We start from the raw sequence: 24081 nt of genomic DNA, 5'->3' as shown, positions 1-24081 counted from the left end.
CCAGATGGCTGTAAAAATGCTTGTCAACAACAGTGTAGAACCTTCAGTGTGATGGTAGCTCAGAAAAATAGTCTACTTTGGATGCGACATCCAAACACATCATACCGTGTTAATCAAGGCTGTCAATGCTATATTTATGCAGAACTATTCATATTAAAAATACTAGATGTTATAGGCAGATATAACATTAATATTAACCAGAACCTACAACAACATTTCAATCTTTGCAGATTCCTCTAGGCAAATAAGATGTGTTGGGGGTTAGGTGTCCTTTATTTTTGTTGTTCTGGCTTGCCCGTGGAATTTTTACCCATTAGTTGCGAGGACAACCTAACTGTGGGTACTTAGTGGGTGCACGACAAAGGACAAAGAGTGGCTGGGCCCAGGGGGGGAAGAGGGCAGGAAAGGAGGGTGGGGACAGTTTGGCGGGCTTTCTTTAGCTGCGGGGAAAGACATTCTTTTTTTGGGGCGCGGAGCTGCTGCAGTAGAGAAAAAGGAATTTTGCCATCACCCAGACGGAGCTGCTGCTTCTTCTCCTTCTTCCCTCTTTGTTGGTGGCCTCGCACCCCCTGTCCTGCCGGGACGTGTGCCAGTGCCAGCCACCGCTGCGGAGCTGCTGATACACCTCAGCCACCGGCCCAGGATCTCTGCTCATCCCTGCTGTTCCAGTTGACTGTTCCTCAGAGCCCTGCAGGAGCACCGGGATTGCCCGCCCGAGGGGGTTTGTGAATACAAAGCCTCTCCTCCATCCCGTCTCAGCCGAGAAGGCTGTCACGGGGTCCCTGTTTCTGTTTTCTTGCTAATGCTGTAGTTATTGTTGTTTGTTTGCGTGGTTATACTAGTAAAGAACTGCTATTCCTATCCCCAGATCTCTGCCTAAAAGCCCCTTGATTTCAAAATTATAATAATTCGGAGGGAGGGGGTCTACATTCTTTCATCCCAAGGGAGGCTCCCGCCCTCCCTAGCAGACACCTGTCTTCTAGAACCAAGACAACATGCTATTGTGAACTAGTCCAGTGTGCCCTGAAACAAAGTATATATTCTAAGAAACAGGACTGATGAATTGGTTCATCCAGGTAAGTACTCTGTTTCTGAGGAGCAAGCAGGAAATTTGAGCAGTCATTACTGGAAGGAGCTATACACAGAGGAAGTGTCTTCTCAGTCACGGACCAGAGGTTATCTTAAAAAAAAACCAGGCTATAAAAATTTATATCCTTTCATAGGTCACAGTGAGATTTCTCCCACATCACTTTAGCTATATTGTTGCCTAGAATCAGAAGACAAACTTTCTAAACAATATTAAAAGTGGTAATGTAAAGAGCAGTTCATTAATGAAAGCTTTCAGGTGCACAAATTATAGCTATGCTTACCTGCAGCATCGAATTTTCACAAGTTTTATAAGTTTAACCAATTAGTATATCTAGCAAGTACATCCAATAGGAGACGGGTTGTCCTGGTAACCCACCCTTGGACCCGCCCCATTGTACTCCCTCCAAGGAGTTCTTAGCCCTCTATCTTCTTATGTCTCCTAAATGCTGATGCAAAACAGGATGTCTGTGTTAGAAATTATTTTCTTGGAAATAAGAGTAAATAAAATTTCAAGAGTGTGACATGTGAGAAAGGGCAACTACTGTTCGAAAGTGTAAGAAAGTGCTAGAAACTATACAGCTATATATTACAAATCTACAAAGTTACAAATATATGAAAAAGCTAAAAATCTTTAGGCATCAATATAAACAAGATGCTTAGTGTAAACCAGTACCTGGCATCTGCCAGTAAACTGAGGGGAACATCTTAGAAAGGCTGATTTATCTCAGACTGCTCTATTCCCTTTTAGAGGACAATAAAAAACTTTTAGGAGATGACTGAATTTCTCTCTTCAATGGGTCTCTGAGTATTGGAGAGCAGATGTCTAACTTTTACATGGTAATCAAGAGTAATGTTTTTTTGTAACTGTAGATGTTTTCTGATACCAGTTCTCCCTAGAATTGCTTGAGCCCAGTCAAAATTAGTTATGCAAAGCCCTTTGAACCTCTGGAGCCTTCAGAGTATGGGCATAAATAGATTGTCCAGAAAGAGTGTTTTTCTGGCATGAGTCATATATCTATACCTATATCTATATCTATACCTGATTGTGCAGAAAACCTGTTTTTACTATCTCATTAAGTGAACTGCTTTAAAACAAAACAAAAAAGGTAACAAGAATATTTAGATTGCCAAGAGAGAGGGAAATACAGCTAAAATTTTGCTGCACTGCCACAGAAAGATGCAGGAGACTGGACTCCACCTTTGAGAGGAATGACGGGTTTGTCTTAACAAACAAGCTGTGGATCTGCTGATGAAACTATCACTGAGAGATAAAAGAAACAATGGGATGGATTCCACTGATTGAGTGAAAGATGAAAGGGACACTGGGGAAACACCATAAATTCCACAAGAGTTAAGGGGGGGGGTTATACATTAGAGGCGAATCTTAGGTATCAGGCATTCCGGGAAGTCTGTACCTCTCAAGTACCTCAGACAATGGGGAAAGAGAGAGGGACATGCGGCCGGAAAATTAGGATAAAAAGGAGGCTGCGCCCTCCAAAAATTTGAGACCCCAGGGGAATGCCCCATGGCCTCTCCCTTTATTCAAATAAAGTAAAAGTACTCCTCTGTCTCCTTTTTGGACACAAACCTCTGGTGTTTGTGGATTAATTTTCCTGACAGCCTTGCACAGTGGAGCTGCTTTTTTAATCCAGCATCAGGGTTTCAGCTGGAGCCTCATGGCACGGCCATGATGCTTCAAGGCTGAGATCCTGGGAGAGCCTCGAGGAGTGGGAGATGTCCAAGACAGCAGTGAGGGTCTGGTAAGATAGGGCAAGACAGCAGGAGGGCAAAAGAGAAGGTTGTATATGTGAGGGACAACGGACCTGCGCCGGCCAGGGGAGCACAGGCGGAGGGGTCACGTGGAAGGTCGGGGTGCACCTCAAGGCCACCATTGTGGCGGCCCCTCGAGAAATTGTTCTCCCCCTGCGTTCTTCCTGCTTCCGGGGGCCGCCGCGGGGAGCATTTGCCGCAGATGACATCAGCTATGCATGCTGGAGAAGTGGCGGTGCGGGGACGCGCCGGATCCCTCTCCACACCCCCCTCCCCCCGCCCCTTTTCCTTCTCCCCCTCTTCTCCAGATCCCTGCCCTGCACCGTCTCCATATAAAAGCGCCGCCGCCTCCCCTTACACCCTCACTCCCTGCTTCCTGCGGAGCAGCTGTGGAGCGGCCTTTCTTCCCCCAGCACCCCGGAGCCGCGAAGCGGAGGAGTGAGGCGCCCGCGATAGCCACCGTGGTGGTGGTGGAAATGGATTCAGAAGCCTCCTGTAGCATCCCAAACCCCACGTCCCTCTCGCCCAGCCTTTCGCATCGCTTCCTGGACAGTAAATTTTACCTCCTGGTGGTTATTGGCGAGCTGGTGACCGAAGAGCATCTGCAGCGGGCTATCGCCAATATTGAGCGAGGTGAGACGGCGGGGAGCGGGACCGACGCAGGCAGCCCCGGAGCCCCCACCCCCCAGACGTCTTCCCCTCAGAGGGCAGGCAGTAGCTCCCCGTTTTCTTCCCCTTCCACGCGAGGCAAACGGGGGCGCTGACCGGGTTCGGCCGGCGGGGTGGGGGGGAACTGGCCGCTCCTTGCTTATGTTCGGGGCGACACACGCACGGCACAGACACATAAGCTGCCGAGTCTAGATCTCTGGTTTCTTTTTATTGCACGAGGGACTCTTCATCCCATCTGCGCGCACGGCCCTCCCGTCCTACCGGACTCGGAGCCCCTCCGTTGGGTGCGAGCGGTCAGCGACTGCGGGCCGGGCCCCCTGAGGCGTCCGGAGGCGGCAGCGGCTCCCCGCTCCCGCCCGCACAGAGATCCGCAGTCTACTCGACGTGTACCGTGCCCCACTGTCCATCCCCAGGAGCGTCTAGCGGGCAAAGGGGGAAAGACCACTGTTGGGGTGGAGGGGCTGCGGCAGTGATCTAGCGCCGCTGAGACCTTCTGCCCGGAGACAGTGGCGGGTGGGCGTGGCGCAGACCGCACTGCGGTCCCTATGGCAGCCCGAAGCTGACAAAGGGCGTCCGCGCCTTCAAAAAAATCGGGGCTGGGACTGGGGTGGTCGGGCTGCGGGGTGACCGTTTGGCGTTTCCTTTGCTTCCTCAGCAAACCCTTGTTGCCCACCGCGAAAACAAATCAACGGGATTCAGGGCGTTTTCCTTCTCAGTGGCAGAGATCCCTGAGCAAAAATACAGCTGTTTCTATTGTGTCTAACTTTAGGCTACGAGACTTTTTCTCTTGGCTGGAGAATTTTTCAAGACCTAGGCTCTATATGCACATAGATATTTCAAAACCGAAAAAGGTATGGGTAATAAGGCTAATACCTGACTGATCAGCCTCATTATTGTCCAGCTACAGGATGCTATGGCTCACTGTTTATTTGTCCTTAAAACAGCAATACAGGAAGGTATTGCTAGTGAAATGACAATATTATAACTTCTGGATGTGGTTTCTGATACAATAAATCACAGTGTACATGGAGAGGGGAACAAAGCCCTGTTGCCATAATAGTGGCATGAAGCACAAAGAAAATTATTGCTGGACTCTATACTTTGTTAAATTCAATTGATACATGATCTTGTAACATATTTTTCTTCTCAGCTGGTGAAAACAGAAATATCAGAAACCTGCCATTGGTAGGAGAGACCTTGGAAAGGGGAAGTGGTAGCAGCCTTGTCTTATAGGTGTGGTTCAGCAGTCCAGCTAGGACTTCTTTTGTCTCTATTGTTTTCTCAACTATTGTTGCTTTAGTTGGTAATTTCTCTTGATTCCTTTTTCATAACTGTTTGTGGTAAAAGGCTCTCTCATCACTGTTAACCAGCTTCACTGTGACCTGTGTATTGCCACCATTTTCTCCTAGGGACTACTACTGAGTCATGCTTTGTCATTCAGAGCCTCTTCAGCACTGCACTTTGCTAATGCTATCTTAAGTTTTGGTTGTGCCAGAAGTAAATTTGCTGCATTTATTTACATTTTTATCCACTTGCTCTATACATTTTAATACTTATTCCCTCAAAACATTTGATGTCATCCTTCTCTGAAAAAATGCTCTTCAGTTTCTTCATGACACTCTTCTATTAGTCTCTTCTATTGTACAGTTGCCGCTACATAGCTTTGTTGCCTCTTGCCTCTGTTACCTCTGTCTACCTCTTAACCGCCTGCAGTTTTAGATCTTCAGAGGGAGTGCTTTTGCCTTTTTATTCATTTTGGGTTAGAAGTCACCTCACTGTTCCTGGTGTCAGACAATCTGATTGGAATTTTGCCTGCCAGGAAAATCCTTGATCAAATTTTCAGGTGCATTGTTCTGGATGAGTATACTAGGAGTCTGAAGCTTTATGTGAGGCAAATATGGTCTTAGCTAATCTCTTTCTTATGGAAAAATATGCTGTAGCCTGGAAAAAATGTCTTCTTTCAACCTTTATTCTCAACATAGCCTTAGGGTTCTTGATATCTCTGCCTCACTGTCTTCTCTGGTACATATCCTAATGTGAAAAATGAGGTTCACTCTCCTGGTAAAATTTAAAAGGTTTAATAAAGACAATAAGAGACACAGAACATAAAGCAAAGAGTAACGGCCGGGTGCCTTGGTGCTCTGCCAAGAGCACACCCGGTGTCTTGGGAACACCCTTTAGATACCATTTCTACTGCATGGATTTCATGCATATTCAAACTTTTCCAGGAACTCTTTTGCATGGGTCCGCCTTTTTAGAGCATACACATTTCTTGGCATTGCAGTTTTGATTAATTTCTTATCATCTTTTGATTTGAGCTTTGGCTCCTTCTTCCACAGGCAGTGAGAGTTGATAGTAGCCCGGGCCCCATCATCTGTTCACTGGAGGTTATCCTGCCCGTTCAGGCAGTTAGAGCACACTATATCCACCTACGCCTAAATTCTTGCTAATAGCAGGAGAAAAAGAAAAAAACTACATTCACACAGCAAAAGCCATTCTAACATTATACATATAACATTAATCTTAATACTTGCAAAAAGCCAACATCACAATACACATTTATAACACTAAGTACCATCACTAAAAAGTGTGTATTCATGCACTGGACTGCAGCACGTGTCAAAGAAAACATCTGTTGATAACACATCAATGGTGTGATGCCACGCAACCTGGCGGAATGCAGTTATTTCTCAATATATCATGAAGAGGGAATGGTATGGTGACTGCATTTCCAGTAATTACACTTAGGATGTCACTTTGCTAAACGGGCAGTCCTCCAACCCATTGTCCACCCACCAAAAAAAGGAGGGAGAAAAGACAAAACTTCAATATTTTTCCACTCATTGGCAGGTGCCACTGGGTGTGCCCTGTCTGTTGTCTGATAAGTTCTCTGTCTAGTGGCATTACACTCCTAAGCATGTAGAAATAGCTCCAGTTCAGTCATACTTACAGTAGTTGCTTCTATGCTTTTAATGATATACATAATTGGATTGATCTTGGATTTTAGTTCCAGAATTGCCTCTGTTCTACCCAAACCTGATTTGGTATATAATACATTATACTACATTATAATGTATGTACAGATTTTTTTGCATCCAGAATGCTGAATCATACAGCTGCAGATCTGGGATATCCTATTCAAATCCCAACTTCAGCTTCTAGGACTATTGTGTGCATGGTATATCTAGGCTTTTTCTTTTTGGACATTTTGGAAATTATCTGGCTCATCAGTCTATGTCTAATCATAATCTTATCCCTACTGCAAATTAGGATTAATGACAAAAGCATCTTGGGATGAATAGTAGACAGGTCCTATAATTAGTAGCATGTGGTGGTTTGACCTTATCTGGACACTAAGTGTCCATCTAAGCCACTCTATCACTCTCCTCCTCAATAGGACAGGGAAGTAAAAATATAATGAAAGGCTCCTGGGTTGAGATAAGGACAGGGAGAAATCACTCACCCGTTGCCATCACAGACAAAACAGACCTGACTTGGGAAAATCAACTGAATTTATTACTAATCAAATCAGAGTAGGATAATGAGAAGTAAATCCAATTCTTAAAAAAAACACCTTCCCCCCACCCCTCCCTTCTTCCTGGGCTTTAACTTTATGCCAAATTTTCTACCTCCTTCTCCCTGGTGGCAGAAGGGGATGGGGAATGGTTGTTTCTGCTGCTCCCTCCTCAGGGGGAGGACTACTTCCCCTGCTCCAGCATGGGCATCTCTCCACAGGTGCACAGGTTCTACCAGGAGTCTGCTCTAGCACTGTCTTCCTGTGGAGTCACAGACTCCTTCAGGGCACATCCACTGGCATGGGATCGTCCAAGAGCTGCATGTAGATATCTGCTCCACTCTTAACCTCCATAGGCTACAGGGGGACAGCTGCTTCACCACAGTCTACACCACAAGCTGCAGGGGAATCTCTGCTCTGGCAGCTAGACCACCTCCTTCACTAACCTTAGTGTCTGCATAATTGTTTCTCTCACATATTTTCACTCTTTTCTGGCTGCAATTTGCTTCCGCACAACAACTTTTTTCCCTCTTCTTATATATGCAATCACAGAAGTGTTATCACTATCATTGATTTGCTCAGACTTGGTTCATCTTGGAGCCAGCTGGTGTTTGCTTCACTGGACATAGGAAAGGCTTTGGCAGTTTCTTGGAGAAGCCACCCCATAGCTCCTCCAGTACCAAAACCTTGACACGCAAACCCATGTTATGAACCAGTTTAACATGGAAGACCAAAGGAAACTAAGCCTCTGTGAATAAAATGGATCAGACCCAGAAAGGTTTGAAATATACACAAAAAATGTGATTAAAACCAAACGAGGTTAGATATTGGTGCCAGAAAATTGATATGTTATTTAACAGTAAAAGAAGCGAAAAGAAGAGATAAAGAGAGAAAGAAAAAGAAGTGGGGGAGGGGAGGTAGGGGGACAGGGGTTAGGTAGAAACATATCACCCATCCAAGGGTCCCAATGACGTCTCATGGCTTCCCTCCATCTGGTCTTCTTGGTGGTGAGGGTCCCCTGCCGCCGCACCATGCCAAAAAGTATAGAATCCAGGGGATTAATAAATGTTTGGGCCAGGTGAGAATGCCCAGGTCCCTCCATTGCAGGGGGCCAGTTTGACACTGTCCCTTGCAACACTGTGGATCTGTTGCATCATGTTGCAGCGCTCTGGTGCAGGGTCTGGGGTCCCCTTTTGTGTTGCAGAGTAAGGACTTTACAATTAAAACTGTAAAGAAATATGTTTTACTTCTAGCTGGAGAAGATGCATGGGGGATTTTCCACCATAAATGCATGCCTGGTTGAGATAGGTTTCAGGTTTAAATAAAGATTGATCCCACAAGCTTACACCTCTTTGCCTGCGCATTCCCCACCCACTCTCTGCCTTCTTGTGCTTGATATTATAATTAGTCTTCTGTGGTGCCATGGCTCCTGGTGGTTGTGGACAGGGTCTTCTGATGAAGTAAGATGTCTTCATCAGGTGTTTGCTGTTTGACCCCCATTTCTGGGCAGGCGCAGTGGAGGTGTGGCTAACTCCTAGGTCAGTTTGTCCTGGCCAAAACCTGCTGGTTTCTCAAGCCATAGGTTCTGCTTTATTGGGTTTTCACAATACCTAAGTCCTGCTTTACTAAGTTTTCACAATATACATCTTATCTTTATGGCCTTTACCTAGCAACTAAATTCCTATGTGTTCTGTTACAAGTTGTTTCTACCTAACAAGTTACATTCTTAAGTGATCTGTTAGAAGTTGTTTTTCTACTTTTACAAAATTGCTAAATAAACTATATATTTCTGTTTCCCCTTCACCTGCTTCAGCATATTATATGCTTCTAAAATTTTGAATTTTCATAAGCATACATGTTTCCTATATGTCTTGGGTTCCAATGCAAGATATAACCAAAAGAGTATGTATTCTCTTACTATCTGTTGAAACCAGCTGGGGCAGTTTTCTTTATCTCTTTCATGACCCATCTCTCTTAACTGTGGGATATCTTCTGTTAATGGGCCAGCTGTTAAAACCAGGTGTGGCAGTGTTCTTTATCTCTTCCACAACCCATCCTCCCTCCAGAGGGATATCTGCTGTTAATGGGCCATTGAGTCTCATTACATGACTGATAAAATTACATCACCCCATTGTGAGATGCTCCTCCCAGGGGGAGGAGCCAAGCCTCTAAACCTGTATATTTTTGGAGACTGGGAACACTACAGCCGTCTTTCTCCCCTGAATTTCTGGAGAGACACTGGACCTTTCTACATCACCAGACCCTATGCCCTTCTATAGGATCATTACTTCAACAGAACTGTGTCTGTCTTTCCAGGAGGACTGCAGCCATCATTTAATTGGGCTGCTACCAACCCCCTGACTAACAGGGTGTCAAGTTGTATTCTGACTCTGTCAGTGGGTTGTTTTTTTTTTTGTTAGTTTTCTCTTTTGTACTACTGCATTTTTATTATAATTTTCCTTGTAAAGAACTGTTATTCCCATATCTTTGCCCAAGAGACCCTTGGTTTCAAGTTATAATAATGTGTTTGTGTGGGGGGATGGTTTACATTTTTCTATTTCAAGGGAGGTTTCTGCCTTCCTTAGCAGACACCTGTCTTTTCAAACCAAGACACCATATCCCTTTGGGGGGGGGGGAAGAGGGAAGGAAGGCTTTGATGGGCCATGACGCCCCTTTGCTGTGGATAAGCTTTTCCCAGAGTGTAGGTGCCCCTACAGCTGGGCTCCTCTGCACAGCAGAGGATGGGTGTTCCCTGCCTCTGAGAGAGGCTTTTTTTACCACAAACCCAAAGCCTGTCTTCCCCCCACCACCCTTTGGTGTGAGGGTCTGTTCAAGCCTGGTAGCTGATAGCCCTGGGGCTATGGTCTCCACCCTGAAGGTGCTAAGCTTGATCCCTCTGTGAATGTATTCTCTCCTCAGACCTAAATTTATCTTATCTCTGTCATTAAGCACTCCAGGGCCTCTGTCAGAAGGCCTATTCAGGGTGTGGTAGTATTCTATGCAGCTTTTGTACAGTTTTGTTATAATAGGCAAAGGTCCTTCCTGGAGATGTTTAAGCCGTAGATTATAACATTCAGTCTCCCAATAACACAATACATAGCATTGCTGAATCATAGTCCCTATTGCTTAATTGATCTCTAGAAAGCTTTGTAGTCTCCCCACACAAGCCTGCTGTCAGAGGCCAGTGAGCTATTTATTTTCTAGTTTCTTCAAGTTTAGCACCTTGTTAGGAGGAAAGGATTAAAAGTGGAAGAATGGTGAGGAGGTGGTAGAGTCTCTCAAGTCACCTTGCAGCTGGGAACGTCAAGGTCTGGAGAGTAAGTGTGCAAACCCCAAATATTATTCCTACTACTGTTTATCATCTGTAATAATAACATAGGTATTTGGAGAGACTTGGAGGCACTCTCATGGACATTCTTGAGCTCCCTGTTTTAGGAGAGAGATCAAAGCTCAGAGATCATAAAAAGCATGTACATGGGCCCTTGATAAATTGGTGCAAACAGCCAGCTTGCCACCTGTCAGAATGGACTGAGCCTAATGGTGCCTGTGTTCCCACTTTTGTGTCTCTACCTGGGTGTTGCTTCAGGATCCTCTAGTTAGCCAGGTAATGAAATAAATTTACTCTTTGCATTTCAGCCATGGTTTTGTGGTTGTTCTGGCCACCTGCTTGTGTCAATTCACACAAACTTCTTTTCAGTGTACTTCAGCTTTGTGATCAATGTCAGCTTACTAGTCATAGTTTTCATATGCACGTTACGTGTGTGGTATTATATCAACATTACTTTCTTGCTCTCAGAAATTTCCAAGACCTGGAAAAAGTTAAAGCCTGCTGAGCTGTATTTGTCTGACAAGACTACACTCCAAAAATGCATCATATGTCCAAGAGATTTTTGAGAAATGAAGATAGGGAGACTTACAGAAGACTCTCACTGCTTGTGCCTGTGAACAATGATGCATAAATTCAGGAAGTGGAGGTGGATGGTTATAATTCAGTTATTTTTCTTTTGAGTGGTTATGAAACACACAGGTGATACTTTATTTCCAAAATTAGTTTCAAATGGCAGCTACTCAATAGCTGGTAGCATGTCACAGTAAGAAGCATGGTCCTACCTTGACTGGGATGCTAACAAAGAAAAGCCCTGGATGAATTACCCCTGAAGAGGCTTCAAGCTCTTGAAATGCAAAGGTTCATCTATGCTGAGCTGCAATGGGAAACTACCAGCACAGATCTGGTTTCTCTGCTCTTCCCCCTTTCTCCTTCAGCCCTACAATATGGTTTCTGGCAGTGCAAGATTTGACATTTCTGCTGCCTTGAAAGAGAATAAAGCATGAGGGGCAGTGTTAACAATAAGGTTTGCAGCCTGAAATCCTGACAAGAGTTATGAGAAGAAATATTATTGCTAGTCTCATGGTAAAGGGTTGACCACACAGCTCTTGAAGCATTTCTGTACCTGAAAGGTACCAAAACCCAAAGTGACTTAACTAAAAAATTTAATGCAAAAACATGCTCAGCAATGTGAGGAGGGGCCACTAGACAATTCCTCACATGCAATCCCTTATGCATTTGCCAGCTAATTTGTGTATGTTTAATGACATTACTTTAGGGAAAAAAGAAAAAAAATCACTATAATGTTGGTGTTCAAAATCACTGCAGTGTTTGGATTTACCAGTAGTGAAACTGTTTGCTCATTATTTTCAAAACAAAGGAAGAAAACTAGAAAAAAAAAATCATAGAATCATAGAATGGTTTGAGTTGGAAGGGACCTTAAAGATCATGTAGTTCCAACCCCCCTGCCATGGGCAGGGACACCTTTCACTAGACCAGGTTGTTCCGATCCATCCAAACTGGCTTCTCTTGTAGCCAGATCTTCCCAGAACCTTTTCCAGGCTGATCAACTCTCTCTGTCTTTTCTCATAGGAGAGGTGCTCCAGCCCTCTGATCATCTCTGTGGCCCTCCTCTGGACCTGGTCCAACAGGACCTTCTTATGTTGGGGGCCCCAGAGCAGGACACAGTATACCAGGTGGAGGTCTCATAAGAGCTGAGCAGATGGGAAGAATCACCTCTCTCAACCTGTTGGTCATACTTCTTTTGATGCAGCCCAGGATGCAGTTGGTTTTCTGGGCTGCAAGTGCACATTATTTGTTCATGTCAAGCTTAGAATCCTATCAAGGATCTTTCACACAGGAGACCAGGGTAAAGGAATCTAGAGGGTAGTGGTCAATGGCTCAGTGCTGTGCCTCAGGGTTCCATATTGGGACCAGTGTTGTCCTGATGGGACATTTGTGGTTGGGTTCTTTTCCCCCTTGGACTGAGATTGATGAGAGTCAGTTTTCTCTTGTTCGGACTTGGTTGTTTATTCTTCTTTTATCTGCATTACATGCATACAAGGAGCTACATGCACTAAGATAGAAAGGTTCAAAAATGGCTAACAAAGATCTTCTTCAAGGTTTTTTATATGTTCATTTACCCAACTAACAAATGCCAAGTAAGTTACTTTTCTTAGTGACCCAATGACCCAACACCTGTGTGCTGCACTGTGGCATTCTTTATCCAATCACCTACTACTACCCAAAATCCTCTAGAAGAAGGACAAGAGACAATGCCTTAATTCCTCCATCTTGCCTCTTATTTCTGAAACTAGCTTAAACTCCAAACTTTAACTTTTTCACCCAGTGACTTAAGAAAACTCTCTAATTTACACACTTGCACTCCTAGTTTTTCTATTTAACTTTAACAGTTGTTTTAAGGATGTTATATGAAATTCAGTGTTTTCTTGGATGTCAGAGCCAGGTATCAGAGATAAGGGCACACACTCTGTGCCTCTGACTCCAGCACAGTTTTATTTAATATTTTCATTAATGACATAGACAAAGGCATCAAGCATACCCTCAGCAAATTTGCTGATGACATCAAGCTGAGTGGTGGAGTTGACACACCTCTAGGACAAGATGTCATCCAGAGGGACTTGGACAAGCATGATAAGTAGGCTCATGGGAATCTCATGAGGTTTAACAAGACCAAGTGCAAGGTGCTGTACCCAGGTCAGAGTAGCCCCTGCTATTAATACAGGCTGGGGGATGAACAGATTGAGAGCAGTCCTGGTGAGAAGGACTTGGGAGGTGCTGGTGGATGAGAGGCTGGACATGAGCCAGCAGTGTGTGCTCACAGCCCAGAAAGCAAATTGTATCCTGGGCTGCATCCAAAGCAGCGTGGCCAGCAGGTTAAGGGACTTGATTCTGCCCCTCTGCTCTCATGAGACACCACCTGGAGTACTGCATCCAGCTCTGGGGTCCCCAGTACAGGAAGGGCATTGACCTGTTGGAGTGAGTCCTGAGGACAGGCACCAAGATGATAAGAGGTATGGAGCACTTTTCCTACAAGGAAAGGTTGAGAGAATTGGGACTGTTTGGCCTGGAAAAGAGGAGGCTTTGGGGTGACCTAATTGTGGCCTTACAATACCTGATGGGAGCCTACAAGAAAGATGGAGAGAGACTATTTACAAGAGCATGGAGTGACAGGACAAGGGGGAATGGCTTCAGACTTAAAGAAGGTAGGTTTAGATTAGATATTAGGAAGAAATTCTTTACTGTGAGGGTGGTGAGGCACTGGAACAGGTTGCTCAAAGACATTGTGGATGCCACATCCCTGGAGGCCAAGCTGGATGGAGTTCTGGTCAACCTGGTCTAGCAGAAGGTGTCCCTGTCCATTGCAGAGGGCTTGGAACTAGATTATCTTTAAGGTCCCTTCCAACCCAAACCATTCTGTGATTCTGTGAATCTTGGAAGAAAGACTCTTGGGTCAAGGGGGATTAGATTAGAGAATACCTATGCAAGCTTGTCATCCACCACTCCATGGGCCCTGACAGGATGCATCTACAAGTGCTGAGAGAGCTGGTGGATGCTATAGCTAGGACATTCACAATCATCTTTGAAAGGTCATGATGATCAGGAGAGGTGCCTGAGGACTGGAAGAAAGCAAATGTCACCCCATTCTTCAAAAAGGGCAAGAAAGAGTACCCATGGAACTACCAGCCAGACAGCCTCACATCAATCCCTGGAAAGATGTTGGAGCACCTCATTTTGGAGGCCATCTCTAAGCACATGGATGACAAGAATTGCAGAATCACAGAATAAGCTGAATTGGAAGTGACCTACAGGGATCATGAAGTCCAACTCCCAACCCTACACAGCACCATCACCAAGAGTTACACCATGTGCCCAAGACTGTTGTCCAAACTCTGTCATGCTTGGTGCTGTGACCACTGCCCTGGAGTGCCTGTTCCAGTTCCCAATTACCCTCTGGGTGAAAAACTTTTTTCTAATATCCAACCTAAACCTCCCCTGACACAACTTCAGGCCATTCCCTCAGGTCCTGTCACTGGTCACCACAGAGAAGAGATCAGTGTCTGGCCCTTCTCTTTTTCCCACAAGGAAATTGTAGACTGCAATGAGGTCTCCCCCTCAGTCTCCTCCAGGCTGAACAGACCAAGTTACCTGAGCCGCTCCTCATACGGCTTCTCCTCAAGGCCCTACACCATTTTTGTTGCCCTGGTTTGGATGCTCTCTAATAGTTTATTCTTTCTTATATTGCAGTCACCAGAGCTGCACACAAAATTCAAGGTAAGGCCACACCAATGCAGAGTAGAGTGGGACCATCACCTCCCTTGACCGTCTGGCGATGCTCTGCTTTATATATCCCAGAATATGGTTGGCCCTCTTGGCTGTCAGGGCACACTGTTGAATCATATTCAACTCGCCATCGACCAGGACCCCCGATCCCTTTCTGCAGGGCTGTTCACCAGACTCTCATTCCCCAGTCTGTACGTACATCCAGGGTTGTCCCATCCCAGATGCAGAATTTGGCACTCATCTTTGTTAAATGTTGGGGATTGCCCAGCCCTCTAATTTGTTACGGTTCCTCTGCAGGGCTTCTCTGCCTTCGAGTGAGTCAGCAGCTCCTCCCAATTCAGTGTCATTGGCAAACTTAGTATTTATGAAGACAATTAAGAGCACTGGCCGAAGATGGAGCCCTGCAAAACACCACTAATGACTAGACTAATTCATGGGTTTTTTGGTCCTGGCTGGGTGGCCCATAGTAGACTCCCACAATGACATCCATTATATATGTTTGTCCCTTAATCCTTACCCAGAGGCTTTCAACCACATGCCATCACCAACTGCATGCTCTGTTGTATGAGTTGACATGGGCAGGCAGACAGAACAACCACAAACTCATGGCTAGAACACAAAGAATCAATTTATTTCTGTTATCTCACTAACTGGGTGAACCCCAAAGTAAAACCCAGGCAGAAGCATTCAAGTGGAGACACAGGCACCATTAAACTCAGTCCATGCTAGAGAGGATCACTGGCCTGCTTTTCACACAGGCTTATCTAGAGAAATTCACAGCTGCAAGGTCACTTGATCTATTTGCAATCTGCCTCACCAGTCTTTTGCTTTTAACCCATTCTTCCCAATGTCCATACATTCCAGCCCCTCCATTACATATGATGCCCCTTCCCCACCTTGCCTGCTCTGCCTATCCCTCCTAATGATCCTGTAATCATCCATCATGGCACACCAGTCACAAGACCCATCCCACCAAATTATGCTTATGCCAATGGTGTCATATCTCTAGGACTGGGCCAAGGCTTCAGGCTCCTCTTGCTTGTTCCTCATGCTGTTCATGGCGGTGTAGAAACATTTCAAGTGCAGTTCAGTGTAGCCAACAACTCATGGAGCAGAATGAAGGATCTCATTAGTACTCAGTCCCTCAAATTTTGACATGTTCCATTGCTTATCACTGGCAGTCCTGGTTTTGTCTCTTTCCCCCCTTCCAATCTACTTTAAAGCTCTATCAATCAGCCCTGCTAAGTCCTGAGCTTCTCATTAACCAACACCCCCAAGTCTTTCTCCTCAGGGCTGCTCTCAACCCATTATCTGCCCAGCCTGTATTTCTGCTTGGAATTGCCCTGACCCACATGCAGGACCTTGCACTTTGCCTTCTTGAATTTCATGAGCTTTGCACAGGCCCACATCTCAACCCTGTTAAGGTCCCTCTGGATGGCATCCCATCCCTCCAGCGTGTCAACTGTACCACACAGCTTCATGTTATTGACAGACTTGCTGAGGTTGCATTCCGTCCCACTGTCCATGTCACTGACAAAGATGTTAAACAACTCTGGTCCCAATACCAACTCCTGGGGAATGCCACTTGTCACTGGTCTCTACTGCACATTGAGCCAATGACCATGTCCTAGTTTAGGGCAAATTTGGGAGAAAAACTCCAAATGGGGGTTTCCCCAGGGAAGGAAAAAAAAATTCAAATGACCCCTCCCTCCTCAACTGGTCCGGGAAAGGAAAAAAAATAAATTCCTTGGAGAGAAGTGGAAAAAGCTGTTTATTTAACAGAAATTGAATAATATTAAATAATAAAACCTCTCGCTGTTTGATGGGATGGAAAATCTAGGAAGAAAAGTCCTTTTCATGTGGTGTAGCTCGACTTACTCAGGTTCTTATCAGTCCTTTCGGCGCTGGAAAGTGTCGAGGCCCAGGCCCCGGTGGGCCACAGGAATGAGCTCTCGGGGTTTGACTGGGTGTTCAGTCCAGAGCAGGTTTGCACAGATCCAGGAAAAAAGGGAAAAAACAAAGGTCCAGGGAACTCCTCTGCTTCAGCTAGCTAAAACTAACTAAAAGCCAGATAGAAGCTCTGTCCCGCTGTCTGTCCATGCTGCAGATACCACAGTCCGGGAGCAGGATGTGGGGGAGTGATGTTTTCCTTCAACACAAACTGCGCGCTTCTTCTTCCCCCCGCTCTTGCTCTCAGAGCCAGTCTGTAACCCCATGGCAGAAGGCCACCAAATTTGTCAGGCACTATTTGCTTTTAGTGAAGCCGTTTTGGCTGTCACCAGTCACCTTCTTATTTTCCATTTGCATGAGCATAGTTTCCAGCAGGATCTTCTCCATGATCTTGCTGGGCACTGAGAAGAGACTGACTGGCCTGTAGTTCCTCAGGTCTTCCTTATTTCCCTTTTTAAAATTGGGGGTTATGTTTCCCCTTTATTCAGTCAATGGGAACTTCACTGGACTTCTCAAATATGATGGGTTGTGGCTTAGAAACTTTATCCATGAGTTCCCTCAGGATCCATGAAAGCATCTCATCATCAGGTTCCATGGACTTGTGCACCTTTAGGTTCCTTAGATGGTCCTGAACTTGATAATCTCCTACAGCGGTTGGTTCTTCATTCTCCCAGTCCCTGCCTTTGCCTTTTGTGAGTCAGGCAATGTGGCTGAAGCATGTGCCAGTGAAGACTTGAGATAAAACCATCATTCAGTACCTCAGCCTTTTCCATATGTTGGGTTACCAGGTCTCCTCTTTCCTTACAGAGAGGGTCCGCCCTTTCCCTAGTCCTCCTTTTATCATCAATGTACCTATAGAAGCTTTCCTTGTTGCCCTTTACATCCCTGGCCAGGTTTAATTTTCTCAGGGCTTTAGCTTTCTTAACCATCATGTCTGCTCAGACAATCTCTCTGTATTCCTCCCAGGCTATTTGTCCCTGCTTCCATCCTCTGTTGTCTTCTTTTTTGTGTCTGAGTTTTTCCAGGAGCTCTTTGTTCATCCACACAGGGCTCCTGTCATTTTTGCTTGACTTCCTCTTCTCTGGAATGCATTACTTCTGAGCTCAGGTGATATTCAAGGTGATCCTTGAATATCAACCAACTTTCTTGGGCCCCTTTTCCCTCCAGGGCCTTATCCCATGGTACTCTAACAAGCAGATCCCTGAAGAGACTGAAGTCTGCTTGCCTGAAGTCTGAGAGACTTTATTTTTTTTTTAAAGAAAAATCTTAAAACATGTTCTGTTACTTTGTTGTAGGTTTTGGTGGTTTTTTTTTTTTATTGCTTTTTGTTTTTTTTTTTAATTAGTCATCATAATGTTATGGTAGGAAACTATAAATTTGCATTTTGGTTACAGTGATTTTTATTTTTTTTCTGGTCAAATTTCAGTCCTTAAAAATACATTTCAGAGAAATGCATTTTATGATCATATATGTGCCAAGTGTTTCACTTTCTAAGTAGCTGAGGGAAAAGTGGTAGTGAATAATGAGATTTATTATTTATAGAAAAAAGATCAAGCATAGCATTTTAAAGTCTTAAAACTAGGATTTTGATATTACATTAATAACAGATCACTTAAATTTTAATTTAAATATGGAATGCTTCAAAACTTTTGAATGAAGAAGTCAGAAATTTAATATTTTGTATTTAAAAATTAATTTGCAACATGCTCCATGTTGTCTTTTTTTTTCTCATACAATTGTCTTGCAGTAGGGCTAACATATCCCCTGAGTTAGTCTTTTCAGTTTTAGAAAACAGTGTATTGCTATTTTAAAGTAAATTCCAGGACATCTCATAGTGGGGCTATTAAGAAGTTGGAACCAGCAGTCATAAATCAGGGGCCTTGAATGATTGTTACCTTTTGGAAAGGCAGATTTCCTCTTGCTTGTGACTGATTCCTATCCAGAGTGCTTTTTGTGAGTGCTCAGCACTTTGCAAAGGATAAGCTGCATGGCTTAAAAGGAGTAGAGGTTGGTTTTGGAATTTAGAAATATGCAAATGTCATTAGTGTAAATGGAGAAATAATCAATTAAAACAGTGCTCATATATCAGGGTAGACATGTTTTGCATTTTAAATTTTAGGAATCCGATCATGGGATACAAGTTTGATTGAATGCAACTTGGATCAAGAACTAAAACTTTTTGTGTCTCGCCATTCAGCTCGATTCTCTCCTGAAATTCAAGGTGAGTTTTTGGAAATGTTGGTCAAAGTTTTATATGTTTTCTTAATGAGCAGAATTGACAAATACACTCAGATATTGTATGGTCTTCTTTAATTTGTGATTCTCTACAATGAATACTTTTTCCTTTGTTTTAAAATAAAGCATGAAAATTATAGTTAGTTTTTACTTTCTGACAACAGGAAATGTCTGAAACATTTAAATTATAAGCCTTTTAGGTTAGTGTTGTGATCTGCTAGCACAAGCGGGAGTTGTGAGAGGTTCATTTGATCTCAGTGCAAAAAGGACACCAAGGGATTTCAGTTTAAATCACAACAGCAATAATGCATCTTTATTTTAGTGCCAGCATCATGGGTTATGTGATAGATGAGATGGAGAGAAAGAGAGAGAGAGGGATAAAGAGGTAAAGAGAGAAAAAAAAGGAGGGGTTATAGCTACCTGTTGCTGCTGGCGATGAATAGATCACACGGACACAGCTCGAGGTGTGGTGAAAGTAAGAGAAAGTTTATTTTTCCTCCCAGGATTTATAGGTTTCTGACCATGGCCAGGGACTGGATGGTCAGGATAACAGTTTCCCACTCCACTGGCCATGAGAGATGCTCATCACAAGATGTGTAACAGAAGGAATGTATACCTATCTCTATGTTTATAGTTACTGTCCTGGGAAAGTCTTAGAAAACTGTCAGCAAGCTCAGAAGCTGAGTTTTCAGGGCGACATCTCACCCTTTTTGGCTTAAACAAAAAGAAAAAGAAAAAGAAAAATGAACAAAGAAACTAGCAACATTAGAAACAATCGAAAGGAAAAATAATAAGAAAATACAATACTCCATACAATCAGAAGGCTGTAATTTCAGGGTGATATCTCACCCTTTCGTTACTAAAAAAAAAACAAACAAAAAACCAACAAAAAAAACCCCAAAAAAATAAATGAAACAAATGTCCAGCATCAACACCTGCTTGTGGATGGCTCCCAGTTTGGTCACGGAGGCAGAATCCATGGCCAAATTGAAAGGTGCCTGGGAAAACTTCTGAAATGCTATGACAGCAGCCTGTAATTCCATCAATTGGGCTGATCCAGCCTCATGACTCTCTAAAACCTGCCTCTCAGATCCATCCTTCCAGGTAGCAATGGCTTTTCCAGTGTTTTCATTGGCCAATGATACCTGTGGAATGCAAATCTGGAGTGGCAATGAAAAAAACCAGCGACATCAATGGAAAGATTAATGTAATAAACTTAACAAGCAGAAACTGCTCGCAGAACCTCCTCCAACATCTACTGTGCCTGTGGGGTCAGTGTCAGAGGTGACTTTAAATCAGAGTCCCCCTTTAATAGACCAAATAAGGGAGACAGTTGTGTCGTGGTCAGTCCCATATAAGGACACAACCATGTAAAAGTCCAATAATATCTGGACACCATTCATGCAGTGTCTGCACTGAATGCAAAAAAATAATTGCACCTCCTGATGTGGGACTGTTTGGCCCAAAAATTATTTTGACCCTCAAATAATTTCAAGGAGGTTGCTTCTGGAGTCACTTGCAGCCCCATATCATCGGCAAATGCCGGCAAATTTTCACATGCCTTACGGCAAAATCTCCATTGATATCTCTGTGTGGGTTCAGCATTAATGATAGCTGGCACCAGAAAGGCAAATTTCGGTCTGTCATCGGGATGCAAAGGAATTGTAAAGAAACAATCCTTCAGATCCACAATGAGGACTAGCCAATCAGCAGGAAGCATGGCAGGTGAAGGCATGCTAGCCTGCAACATCCCCATGCTTTCCATTATAGCATTAACTTTCTGGAGGTATTGTAGCAACCTCCATTTCCCAGACTTCGTCTTGATTCAGAAAACAGGAATGTCCCAGGGACTGGTTGAAGCTCCAGATCACCGTGATCCAACTGTTCCTGCATCAAGTCACAGATGGTGACTAGTCTATTATGAGAAAGGACAACAGAATCTGCTGAACAAAGAGTCAGTCTCAAGTTCTTCTTTGCATAGAATGTGTCAGCATCGGGTGGGTCCAAGGGTCATTCTGGGGGCCCGTCAGCAAACCTGACAATTGTGATGTCCATGCCAGTGTCAAAAAACCCGCGGAGACTAATCTCTGACATCATCTCACCAAGGATGGACAGGGTGCAGACCCGTTCAGGATGATCCCTGGCTGTCAGAACAGCAGTCCAGTGACCCAGGGAGGTCCAGGGAACCCGAAGCCACCATCTCCCCGCAGCTGGGTCTCAGCTCTGCGAACATAAAACTCAAAAGGCACAAAGTGAGCAAATCCAGGTCCCGCAGGGATAGAAACAGGAGGCAGGAGTGTGGAACCCATGGCAGAAATGCACCCCAGGAATTCCGAATCAACGTTCCCTAGGTGAACAATGATGCCCTGATCAATGGTATTCAACCACGCCACCAGAAGAGCACTCATGCCCTCACCCACCAGACCAAAGCATTCGGAAGCACATGGAATGCCTGATACACTCAGCTGCACCGTCATCTGACAGGAGGACAAAGTCCACAGGCCAGCCGAAGAGGCTCCAGCAGCCTGGGACCCTTTGCCTGTGGAGGCCACCGGCTTCGCCCCCGAGGCAGCACCACCGGAGCCAATGGTAAACAGTGCAGGACCTTGGTCTGCTGCGGCCGCAGGAGGCGATGGGGGAGGGCCGCCTCCAGCCGCAGGCTCGGGCGATGCCCGGGAACCCGAGGTGGGGTGGGTTGGAGCCAGCTCTGCACGGCCCGCCTCCAGTGCCAGGGAGGAGGACTGAGGCGCTGGTCGAGTCACAGCCCGCGGAGCCACAGCACCGTTCCGCTACGCTGCCAGGGGACAACCCGGGCTCGCAGGAGGGGAAACCTGCAGCATGGGGCCGGCAGAATCCGGCCTGGCATCCGCACCACTCGCAGCACCTGTCCCCACGCCCCACGAATCCGGCGCGGGGGGATCAGCGCTTGGAATCGCTCCTAACAGCGGTTCTTCAGGGGCAAAAGGTCCAAAAAGCGGCGCCGGCCGCTCCTCCACTGGAACAGCGTGTGTGGCTGCCGGCGAGGAGCCTGGGCCCGTCCCGTCCCCCACTGTGGGGCAGGGCATAGCCCAGCTGCAGCAGGGACATCGGACTGACCCTGAGGCATTCTGCAGGGCTGGCGCCGCCCCCCGTTCAGGCAGCCCCTCATCGATCTGCGCCGGGAGGGCACACGGAGGAGGTGACCCCGCCCTGGGCTTCCACCGCTGGGGCGCTGGCCAAGGCGGCATTACGCCCCCTGGTTCCGCGGTGTCCCCAACGGCCTGCTGGCAAGGATCCAACCCCGCCTCAGGCCTACTCCTCCGGGGTGCCGGCCGAGGCGGGGTCACGCCCACCGGTCCCGCGGTGCCCCCGTTCAACCCGCTGGGGCCCCCAGCGATCCCGGGGGAGCCGACCTCAAGACCCAAGACACAGCCGCCCCCCGGCTCTGTGCCACCAGGGGAGAGGGAGAGCCCCGCCTCGCTCCCACAGCCGGAGCCAGAGCCAGACTTCTCACCCAGGGCAGAGGAAGCAGCTCTCGATCTGGCAGAAGAGGATGAGAGACTACCCAGAATGTGGACGCGCCATTGCCAGATCCCCAGCAGCCGGACCAGCTGGGGCTCATAATTGACCAGCAGAGCCTCGAGCAGGGAATCACCTAAAGCGTCCCAAGCCGAATGCGAAAAAATCGCTTCAACCACAGGGAAAAACCCCTCAATTCTCCCATACTCACACAATCGCTGAAAGTCAGCATCCGAAACATCAATCCCTTTCTGATCAAACACCGCACGCCATAGTTCCATAACCAGGCCCTCCGTAGGAGAGAGCCCAAAAACAGCCATAGCCACAGGCTAGATAGAACCCTGTAACTGCCACCTGCAACACACATCGGGGTTCACCAGATGTTGCCGCTGGCGATGAATAGATCACACGGACACAGCTCGAGGTGTGGTGAAAGTAAGAGAAAGTTTATTTTTCCTCCCAGGATTTATAGGCTTCTCACCACGGCCAGGGATTGGATGGTCAGGATAACAGTTTCCCACTCCACTGGCCATGAGAGATGTCCATCACAAGATGTGTAACAGAAGGAATGTATACCTATCTCTATGTTTATAGTTACTGTCCTGGGAAAGTCTTAGAAAACTATGTCAGCAAGCTCAGAAGCTGAGTTTTCAGGGCGACAGCTACCAACAGACAAGACAGGGTCGCTGGTGTCTTCTTCCATGGGGAGATCTCTCTCAGAAAGTAACTTGGAAAAGTCACTTTTATAGTCTGTTTCAAGGTGAGGGGCAGTTAGCCAAAAGGAGAGGAGATTTATCAGCTATTGTGGTGTGACCCGTTGCTCTGAGAAGCAGGTGTAAGGTACAGAGCAGGCCGCTCTTTACAAGTCCCTGCTCACCAGCAGGAATTAAGGCAATGTACTGTGGCAGCACAGCAAACACACCTGCAAACAATCACTATTGTGGTGAGACCCCTTGCTCTGGGAAGCAGGTGTCAGGTCAAGCACACCTTCAAACAATCACTTAGCAAGCACCCACCACAACCAGGCCAGAACCCCTGCACAAAGTCTCCTGGGGTCTTCAGGGACTCTGTCTCTGTTCTTGTGACAGTCGTGAGGCAGATCAGGGAAACTTTGGACCGTCTCTTACAGTTAGCTTCATGTATCCCACCATGATTATTTTGGCAGTAGATGTTAGTTTTAGGCCACTTTTAAAATTAAGTGAAACTCACTTTTTGACTGAACAGTTTGTTTGTGTAGCACCAATCTATTAGTCCTGGAGTCTGAAGCTGTTCCTCACTGTACTAGGTAGAGAACATACAGAAAATAACCTGAAAGTTTAGCTCACCAGTTTGATAGAGCCAGAAATGGCATCATGGGTGTTGTACAAGCATGGCTTAAACCCCATGTTTGTCCCTAAAGGGCTTAGAGACATTTTCTTGGTATGAAAAGGCTGAGGGATAGAGGGTCTAACTTGACTCACAGGAACTTTCTTTGGCTTGTATGAAGAAACTAGAATTTTAAAGGCTACATCTTCTGCTGCATTTTCTTCAAGACTGTCCTTCCTTTAGAGGATTCATAAAATAAAAACCCAACCATTTTGTGAACTGTAAAATTTAATTTTATTCTCAGTGCATGGAAATCAAGTATTTGGTAAGTTTTCTAACATCTCATTATTTTAACGCAAATGTTTAGTGAGTATATGAGAGATTAATCTTGGTTTTTGTATTAAAATATATAACTTTCTCC

At 45.6% G+C, this 24081-nt stretch overlaps 1 protein-coding gene across 1 annotated transcript in view; it reads left to right on the top strand.

The window, feature by feature from the left end:
- The first annotated feature begins 3186 nt into the window (after nucleotides 1–3186).
- Nucleotides 3187–24081, top strand: part of LOC148183271 (microtubule-associated protein 1B-like) — a 116818-nt gene continuing 95923 nt past the window's right edge. Inside the window, exons 1-2 of the mRNA XM_088061561.1 lie at nucleotides 3187–3492; nucleotides 18742–18843. Coding sequence (XP_087917687.1) covers nucleotides 3336–3492; nucleotides 18742–18843 — 259 coding nt within the window. The 5' untranslated portion in view covers nucleotides 3187–3335. The remainder of the gene's footprint in view (nucleotides 3493–18741; nucleotides 18844–24081) is intronic.

Source organism: Pseudopodoces humilis, chromosome 12, assembly GCF_049639895.1.
Source record: "Pseudopodoces humilis isolate 2021_Gansu_Grassland_sample_001 chromosome 12, ASM4963989v1, whole genome shotgun sequence".
Classification (NCBI taxonomy): domain Eukaryota; kingdom Metazoa; phylum Chordata; class Aves; order Passeriformes; family Paridae; genus Pseudopodoces; species Pseudopodoces humilis.
This window is presented reverse-complemented; position numbering and strand designations above follow the sequence as displayed.